General features: G+C 28.3%; 1 protein-coding gene across 2 annotated transcripts; it reads left to right on the top strand.

Moving 5' to 3' along the window:
- The first annotated feature begins 5,238 nt into the window (after positions 1-5,238).
- Positions 5,239-9,760, top strand: LOC129918523 (myrosinase 1-like). Of its 2 annotated transcripts, none has more exons than XM_055999118.1 (8): positions 5,239-5,308; positions 7,841-8,165; positions 8,228-8,485; positions 8,544-8,813; positions 8,872-9,209; positions 9,268-9,370; positions 9,429-9,532; positions 9,601-9,760. In XM_055999118.1, the coding sequence occupies exons 2-8, from the start codon at positions 7,863-7,865 to the stop codon at positions 9,719-9,721; spliced, it is 1,497 nt and encodes a 498-aa protein (XP_055855093.1). In that variant the 5' UTR covers positions 5,239-5,308; positions 7,841-7,862; the 3' UTR covers positions 9,722-9,760. The 2 variants fall into 2 exon arrangements, with proteins under 2 accessions (XP_055855093.1, XP_055855092.1); XM_055999117.1 differs by lacking the exon at positions 5,239-5,308 and adding an exon at positions 5,319-5,439.
- The last annotated feature ends 691 nt before the right edge of the window (positions 9,761-10,451 follow it).

Here is a 10,451-nt window from a genome sequence, read left to right as displayed (position 1 = left end):
ACATTTGATGATCATCTGAAATGTCAAAAAAAAAACTTAAAGCTAAGCTTACACTAAAACAAGAAAAAACAAAAAAAAATATAATTGAATGCTTGTGGCATTGTTATAGGGCTAATGTATTTCGTTGTGAATAATTGTTTTTAAATAAATTTTTTAGGCACATATGATAAATTATAAGAAAAAACTAAAAAAAAAATATTTATTTATACATAAAAAAAATAATACAAAAAATAAAGATTAATTTTATTTTGCAATGTAAATAAATTACTCACAACAAATAAAATAAACAATCCCAAAACAACTCATAGTGTTAAATTAATTAAAATAAAAAACTAAATTAAGAGAGAGAAAATGTGTTATTTTTGTTTATAAGTTGTGTTTTACGGTACCTTGATTTTATTATTATTATTTTTTTTTAATTTAGAAAAAATAAAAGAAAACTTATATTTAGACAAGCAAAATGATAAAAAAATACTATAAAATTATATATATATTATATAATACGAGTATATGGAACATATTTGTATGTGTCAAAGACACTAATTTAAAAATAATAAAACTTGATAGACAAAACAAAATAAAAAATACAAAAAATGAAAAGAAAAAAATATGAAATAAATTATATAAGTACGCCGCGTATACATCGATGTAAGGATGTAAGCGTAAAATCAATGCAGTTATTGTAAAATATTGATACGTTTATGAAAAATAAAAAAAAAAGAAATAATACAAAAAACCGATACAAATTGTTGATGTTTTTCATTTAATTTGGAAGGGTATGTAAAGTACAGTCGTCTTACAGGTATTTTAATCAAGAATGCTACCCGCGTAAGTTTACTATTTTTACTTGCAATGTATGTAGGTACAAGAGGTCAAATGTATGATTCGTAAAAAAATCTAATGCGAGATAACAATCAGACATGACATTACGACGATGAAGAAGGCCAAGGAGGTGGGTCCTGCAATTGGTATTGATTTGTGAGTATTGCAAAAAATAAGACCCAATTATTAAAATTAAAAAAAAAAAAGTTTTTTGAACTATTATAATGGTCCTTTTTTATACCTCAGAGCATATCAGGGAACTGTCGAAAAAAATACTTATTATTTGTTTAGCCTTAATTTTTATTTCTGAAAGGAGAATGGACATTTTGGACGTTGAGCGGCCATTCATGAAATTGGTATCAAATGAAAGAGCTATATCTTAGGAAAAACTTTTACATTGAAAGTTTCGCGGTATTACTTTAAGAATGCAAGATATTGCAATATTAGTATTGTTAATGCATCGTTTAATGTGTGAGGGAAAAATTGAATTATATTTTTATTTTAAATATATAATATGAAGCTCTGTCATTTTCCCTGACCCTGAAGACATTGATCTTGAAAATCCGACCAATAGAACTCTTAATACAAGATTTTTAAGCCAAACACTTTTGTTTTTGTTCGAAAGTTTTTCAAACGATTCAAACTAACAAAAAATTGAACATGAAAACTCTTGAACATGAAAATTTTCAAAAAAAAGACACATTTTTAGATTTAAAAAAAAATATTTCAAACATTTTTTTTGTTGAAAAATCAATGTCTTGAAAACGGGTTGATTTTGTTTTGAAATTTGGTTTTAATATTAAATTAATATTTTCTTAAGAATCATATTTTTTTTTTTTTTTTTTTGAAAAAGAAAATTTTGATACATACATTTTTTGTTTTTAAACGGTTCAAACGATTTTCTTTTTTTTTTCTAATTCAAACAAATACGAAATAAATAAACTCGATTTGTTCATTTAACAAGAATTATAAAATTTTGTCATAACGTCTGCGGAAAATAAAATTGTTCTAAGTAAAAAAAAAGCCAATTTTACAGGGGATGATTTTTAAATTTCAAATTGATTGAAAGCGATATTTTTTTTCAAGTTATGTTTTTTATAAAGTTTGTTCTTTCCTTTTGAATAAACCATACAAACATACTTCATTAGTAAATAGGTACATGGACCAAAAAACTATATAGCGCCTAAAAAGTTAGTGAATTTTGAAATAAAATATGGACATTTTTATCAATATACTTTCATATATTTTAGTTGACATAAAATGGTTATATTTTAATCTATTATAAAATAACATTTGCACCGATATGTTTTAAATGATATTTCTATATTTATGACAGTTTAAACAGAAAGTGATCAAAAACAAAGAACTGCTTTACTGCAGTTTTATTTGAAATTAAACCCTTAAACCCTCCTTTTTGAAACTATAGAAACAACGTAAGTCTCCTATGAAGTTAAATCACAGAAAAATTAATTTCAATTAAATATTCTTAATAGATTACACTGGTCAACAAGGTTTTTGCCACAAGAACCAAAATATACTTTTCTAGTAGTTTTTGGAGTGCTAAATCCGAATCTGAAGTCAGAAAAATTTGATTGGCCTCAGTTTTTGAAATAATACCGTTAGAAAATGTCAAAAAACGTAATTTTGGCTGTTTCCGAGGTTATGTTTTTATGTGGAGTAATTCATTATGAATAAATTTGTAACGGTGCCTATAAGAGCTAGTTTTATTCTTTAAAAAAATGTTTAAATCTTTCCGATACCTATCTCTTTTTTTGCCCGAGATATTTAAAATTTAAGTAGCGGTCTTTGACTCAGAAACAGCACTGGCCAACCAAATTAAACTTTTTTTGCCACAAGAATCAAAATATACTTTTCTGAAGGTTTTTGGGTTGCTGAACTCGAATCCACAATCAGAAAAATTCTATTAGCCTTCGTTCTTGAAATATTACCGTTATAAAATGCAAAAAAAAGGTTTTTTTTTTTAAACGGTTATATTTCAAGAACGGAGGCTAATAGGATTTTTTTTGATTGCGGATTTGAGTTCAGCAATTCAAATACCTTCAGAAAAGTATATTTTGGTTTTTGTGGCAAAAATTCTGTGACCAGTGACTTAAACTTTATATTAAGATTAGTTTCTCTTTGGCTTATTAACTGAAACTTAAGATATCTCGAGCAATAAAAGAGATATCGGGAAAATTTAAACAGTTTTTGAAAGAAGAATATTTGTTCTTATAATAACCGTTACAAATTTGTTTATAATGAACTACTCCACATAAAAACAGAACCTCGAAAACAGCCAAAATAAGGTTTTTTTAGCATTTTATAACGCTAATATTTCAAAAACGGAGGCCAATCAAATTTTTCTGACTTCAAATTCGGACTCAGCACCCCAAAAACTACTAGAAAAGTATATTTTAGTTCTTGTGGCAAAAAAAAGTTAAATTTTGTTGACCAGTGTTACCTATTACCAAAAATCAGCTTTAAAACTTAAAATACCTCTGCGTTACCAAGATCAAGCATAATTTTACCGTTATTTGTACACAATTCGATCCAAATTTGGGTTTCAAACATGTAAAAGTAAAAAATGTCAATTTTATAACTTTATTATAGTTTTTCTACTAATTTATACTTTTTCTTCAAGAAAAATGAAAATAAAAAAAAGGAACATTTTTTTAAAGCATGAACTAAAAAGTGGACTTATAACAAAATATACGATAAGTTAATGTGAATAATAATATTGCAAAAGAAAATTCCTTCATAAACAGTTTTTATTGAATATTCCGTCAATAAACACGGTTTATCAAGGAATTGTAACACGATTATGTTAACGAAACAGGGCGGATCTGTGTTTCAACTTTCAACCGAGCAAAATACTCACTCCTGGGGGAAAATATTTTAAATCTTTATGATTAAAATCTTTTTTACAATTAATAAATGATAAAAATAAGTGTTTTCACTGTTTTTTTTATTTAAAGCTTTCAATGAAGAAACTTTTTCTTATTCGTCAAGTAAATTCCAACACCTTCTTACCGACTTTCGAGAGAAAGATATAAATTGCTCTTCTATGCTAGAACCAAATATTTTTTCGAATGCCTGAAATGTAATTCTCACTAGCTGGCACTAAAATTTAGTACTTAAGTACTAAACATTTAGCACGTACAATGTTTTAAAAAATTGAACATTTATTGTCCGAAAATATTTGTGTATATGATTTTCTTTTTAGGATTCTATAAAAAGGACCATGGTAGAAAAATGTTCCTTTCCTATACATCTCCATTGCTTATAAGATAACAATGATATTTCAATTTTAGAACTTATGAGGTACTATGTTTTAGCTTGTTTTAATTTTTATAATTATTTTTTATGAATATTTTACTTAGAGCCACTTGCTAAAACTAAACTTAAATAATTTAAGTAAAGCATAAATTCTTATTCCCTACTTTTTCCTCCGCGGAAACTGTCGCATAAAGTTTTATGTAGAACTTAAATTTTTCTAGCTCTTATTAAGTAAAAATTTTACAAAAAAAATTATTACGATATTCAGAAATTTTAAAATAAATTATTTTAAATTGAGATGAAAGCGATATTTAAAAGGGGTTAGGGATGATATTAATGAATATTAAACTCTTTTATATCCTTACAAGTGACCCTTTGTATAGTTTATGGAAAAAGATTATAGAATTTCAATTCAACAATTGTTCTCAAAAATATTTTATTCCACAACCTTTCATGACTTCCTGTGTATTATTCAGCTTTATGGTAAAAAATATAAAATTGTTCTAAGGGTAGTTTCGATTCTTAGAACAAAATTTATTCGAACTTAATTCAGAACAGAATTCAGGGGATGAAATAAAAAGGGATTATAATCTGTTAAAGCAATTGGGGTGGTATTTTTCGAAATTGGAGTAAATTGTATTTGAGGAGAAACCAGATAGATATATTTATGGAAGCCAAACACTATAATAGGTACCTAATCAAAAATTATATTATTACATCTTAGAATTATTTTTATAGAAACATTTAATAAAAATCTACATTTTTTTGTGTAATTCAATACTCAAACCAAAATAGTGTTAGTGCTCGAGAAGAACACAGTTTAGGACAAACCGAATTCTTACATCACGTATATCTTGTTAAAGACTGAATCGATTTTATTGAAATTTTTTCAGACAGCTTAATAATACCAAACATTGAACGTATCACCCTATAATTTTCTTATCATAAGATTTAATCTATTAACTCTTTCCCTCTTTTTGTGTTGCATTTGCGCTTCCCGCTTTACAAAAAACTGAGCATATTTCTTCTATTAAAAAATGAATTGTTTAAAGCTCTAAATTAGTAATTTTAATAATTTGCTTTTGCTTAAGCTTTCAATTACATTTTTAATCATTCTGCATTCAGTTGTTAACGAGTGGTCGCTCGACCACTTTACTCTTCTAAATCATTTATGAACAAGTAATATAGTTTCATAAGAACTACGAATTAGGTATATCATAGAATTAAATAAAAATCACGATAGTTTATTGTGTTGAAAATATGAAAATACTCTTAATTCAAAATTTGGAACATTTATAAACAAACACAAGAGGCAAACAATTACGATACACATGGATTTTGGTAAAAAAAAACACAATACTAACATTAATCACACTAAATAAAGATAATACAATTCTACACAATCATCACAAATCATGCAATAAATTCCAACAAATCGCAATAAACTTTTGTCTGTAATTCGTCAAATAAGACCTGTCGTAAACTTTTTTTGATTTCTGAATTTCTCTTAAGCAACTAAAATTTTGATGCAGAAGCGTTGAAGTAACCGTTATATAAAAATTTTACAAAATTAAAAAAAAGGTTTTTGGCTTTATAAAAAAAATATTTCAAAATCATTTTTTTGAAAATGGTTCCAAATTTGGTTTTTTTTTTTTAATTTTTATTATTTTTTTTTATAAGCATATCAACTTCATTTTTTCAATGTTAGAAAAATTTTATATGTAGATAAGAAATTGTTTTCTTAAAAAACGACCGTTTCAATTTCCAATTTTTCTAAAATTTATTTCTTATACAAGAAATTAGATGACATTATTCGGTAACCGAATTTATTTTGGTCCTCTATCAGCGATTTTTTAAATACCTCATTTTCACACTCAAGTGACACTAGTATATCTCGAAAAGTTATATTAAAATCAAAAAGTAAGATCAAAATTATAAGGTACTCGGTTATATGCAAATTTTGACACCTTTTGCTATAAAATATAAGGAGACACACAAATCTTCAAAAAGTGATGAGAAACTTTACTTTATAGTTATAGTTAGCTACAAGAGCTTCTTTTGGTAAGGAAATACAGTGGCGTACGTTGAGTTGCGGAGGCCCCGGGGCAGGACTAAATTTGGGGGCCCATTTGATATTTGGGTCCCATTTGATATAGAAAATAAGAACAAATAAAAAAGTACGTAAACGCCCTACTTTTTTTTTTTTTGGGGTCCCTGATGTATCATTTGTTGGTCGCTAAGATTATTTAAGTAATATTTTTTGAAGCTCTAAGATAATAGGTATATAAGTTTTCGTTCAAAAAAGCTATTTATTTGTTTGGGGCCCCTCAGGTAATATTTTTTTGATTCATTACACCGGTTTACAAGGGTTTTGTTGCCGAAACAAAAATATATTTTTCTGAAGGTTTTTGGTGCTGAACTCGAATTCGAAGTCAGAAACAACTAATCAGCTCCCGTTTTTGAGATATTACCGTTAGAAAATGCAAAAATACGTTTTTTTTTTAATTCTTCGGACCTTATTCTTTTGTATAAAGAAAATTGTTTGAGCATATTAAGTATAACGGTTTCTATAAGAACTGTTTTCCATCTTTCGACACCTGTTTAAATCTTTTCAATATCTTTTATATTGCCCGAGATATCTCAAACTGAAGTAAGTGGGTTTGGCTTCATATATCATAAAGAAGATAATGCGTTATAAAATTTATAAAAATACCAAACAACTTAGGATATCTCGGGCAGTAAAAAAGATATCGGAAAGATTTAAACAGATTTAAAAAGGTGGTAAATAGTACTTACGAAAACCGTTACTAAATATGCTCAAAAAATGTTCCTTATATAAAAGAATAAGGTCCGAAGTACTGCATTTTCTAACGGTAATATTTCAAAAACGGGAGCTGATTAATTTTTTTTTGACTTCAGATTCGAGTTCAGCACACCGAAAACCTTCAGAAACCTTTGTTTCGGCAACAAAAAAAAAGTTTAATTTTGTTAACCAGTGTTATGCATAACATTGAAGAATATAATTTGTCTCTCTTGTGTTCGAAGTGATTCATATAAAACATCTTATCTTTTTGCTTCGTTATATGCATGTATAAAAAGTTGCCTTCTCTGCATTGTCTCCATTTGGGGCCCCGGGGCAGTGCCCCGCTTGCCCCAATGGTGTGTACGCCCCTGGGAAAAGATATTGAACATAGGATTCGGAAACTTTTGTTTGTATTAAAGATTTTATAATTAAAAAATAAAATTAATTTTCACAATTTTGCCATCATTTTGACGTATATCTCAATGAAAGCGCTTAATTTCAAGTTACTATCTTCAACTGATCATATCGATAAAATAGACAATTATTATATCCACCGAAGATAAGTTTATCAATCAATCAGTCATTAAAAACTTATAAATCAATGAAAACCCCATAAAATGAATTCTTTAAAATTATTTGTCTTTGGTGGAGGATGACTCGATAGAATTCGATGCCTGATGAAATGTGTGATATTTGGTGGTAGGGTTGCCAAGTTTTAATTAAAAAAATAAACTTTTTGTTTATACTTGATAAAATAACTTTATCTCGCTCTTAACTTTATTGCATTAGGGCATTTTGTTATTATATAATGAGAGGCATTATTATGAATTTCTGTTAATTCACATATAATCTATGTTATCAACTTATCTTCTTCGATTATGTTTATCTATCAGAGTTCGAATTTGATATAAATATTCTATATACAACTTGTTTCTTTAGGTTTAAATCATAATATCAAGAAATGTGGTCGTTAGTTCTGTTCCTCGTTCTTGGACTGTTTGGGTCTAAAATTTCTGTCGAAGCTGCTAATTGTACAATTCAAGCAAAAGGAAATTCGAAATTTCCAAATGATTTTACTTTTGGTGTTGCAACATCAGCTTATCAAATAGAAGGTGGTTGGAATGCAGATGGCAAAGGATTATCAATTTGGGATGAATACACACACAATTATCCTGATAGAATCAAGGATCGATCCAATGGTGATTCATCTGCAGAATCATATCGACTTTTTGATTTGGATTTAAAAGCATTAAAGGATCTTGGGGTGAGTCTGTGACAATTTTGATTCAAAAAATTTCAATTTTTGACAAAAATTATTAAAAACAGGTAAACCAATATCGTTTTTCTATCGCTTGGACTCGAATCTTTCCAATTGGCCATGTTCATTTGAAAAATCAAAAAGGAATCGATTACTACAATAGTGTTATCGATAAACTTCTGGCAAATGGCATTGAACCAATTGTTACTATGTATCACTGGGATATGCCAGTTGATTTACAAAAGTTTGGTGGTTTTTCTAATTCTCAAATAGTTGAACATTTTTCGAACTACGCGGAGGAACTATTCAAATTATTCGGAGATAGGGTAAATTAAACATTGTTTAGCAGTTTTTTGAAACATTTTTTTGAGATTTTTGTTAAAGGTTAAAATATGGATAACATTAAATGAACCACATAAAATTTGTAAAGAAGGTTATGGACTTGCCGAGTCACCACCTTTAATAGCGGCTTCTGGAGTTGGCGACTATATTTGCTATACAAATTTGCTTAAGGCACATGGTGCAACTTATCGTTTGTATAAAGAGAAATTTGCTAAAGAACAAAAAGGAAAAGTAGGTATTTCTTTGGATTGTAGATTTTACTTTTCGAAAACAAATAATACAGATGATATCGATCGTGCAATGCAATATACTGTAAGTTTTCGAAATTGTCCAATACTTTTTTAAGTTATGACTAATTCAAAAATTTTAGTTGGGACTTTTAGCACATCCAATATTTAGTAAAACTGGTGATTTTCCTGCGATAGTTTTGAAAGAAATCGAAAAGAGCAGTTTAGAAATAGAAGGAAGAAAAAAATCTCGACTTCCAAGTCTTGGTGAATATTGGACTAACATTATTAAAGGCTCTGCTGATTTTATGGGTGTTAACTATTACACCTCGAGATATGTAACACCTTCCACTGAACCTTTAGGTGAAAATCCATCAATGGAAAGAGATCAAAATTATCAGCTTGATGTTGATCCAAATTGGCCAAGAGCAAATGCAGACTGGATGTATTGTGTTCCGGAAGGATTGGAAAATCTTTTGAAGTAATTTTTTTATATAAAAGAAAAATTTAGTAGTTTTTGACTTTCTGTCTTTCAACAGATATATTCGGGATGAGTATGACAATGTTGAGGTTAAGATCACAGAGAATGGATGGCCAGACTCTGGTGAAATAAATGATGATGAACGTATTAATTACTTTAAGGTAGGTTTTCATTTCAAATAAATAAAATAGTAATTAAATTTGTGTTTATACTTTTTAGAGTCACATTCAAGCTGTTTTGAACGCTGTCAATGATGGATGCAATACTACGGCATACTCTGCTTGGAGCTTGATTGATAATTTTGAATGGAATCAAGGATATACGTAAGTTGGATCAATATAAAAGATCTTAACGTAGTTTAAACAATATTTTTCTTTTTTAATCGTTTCAGAATGAAATTTGGTTTATTTTCTGTTGATATGAGAAGTGCAAAGAAAGAACGCACACCCAAGAAATCGGCACTTTTGTACAAAAAGATCATTGAAACAAAATCAGTTCCTGATAGTGTTTGATTATTTGTATTAAAGAATAAAGTATTTATAGAAAATTGATATTTCAACAATATGTACATATTTAATAAAATCTAAAATGCAAGTTGCTTTGAATTTTCAAACCGTTTATATCCGGCTCTGGTACACATTTTCCAAGTTTGAACGGGTAGACGGATATTCTTCAAATTTGATATACAGAAGATTTTTATGTAAATGTGAAAGTTGTTTTGTTTAGCGTTCTAATATTTCGCTCAGAATTAGAATAATATAGTGGTTTAAAAATCACAAAAACCGTAAGTGACTCACTGACCAACTGATCGATTGTCAAAATTTGGAGAATCTCCCAATTAAAATCGCAGTACCTTGTAATTTGGCAAAAAAAAATCGAAAATTTGAGATTTTCCATTTTCACTGAATTTTTCATCGTAGAATCTTGAAACTTGGTCAGAAACATTTTATAATATGAGAATTTTTCGCCAGGGAACGCACATAGGTCAATTTAAAGTATTATGTGTGTTTTACTCAAAAATAGCTGATTTTTAAACGAACTTTCTTTTGATGGGCATTGGGCATAATACATAATGTACTCCATATATTATATTGTTGGCTATTTTCTCTTCTTTTATACCATATACACCGAAAAAAAATCACTCTTCGGGACATCTTCGGGACAACTTCGGGACATCTTCGGGACATCTTCGGGACATGCCGGGTACATCTTCGGGACATCTTCGGGACATCTTCGGTACAT

The sequence above is a fragment of the Episyrphus balteatus genome, chromosome 4 (assembly GCF_945859705.1).
Source record: "Episyrphus balteatus chromosome 4, idEpiBalt1.1, whole genome shotgun sequence".
NCBI classification, from domain to species: Eukaryota; Metazoa; Arthropoda; class Insecta; order Diptera; family Syrphidae; genus Episyrphus; species Episyrphus balteatus.
The sequence above is the reverse complement of the archived record's forward strand: the minus strand, read 5'-3'. Positions and strand labels throughout refer to the sequence as shown.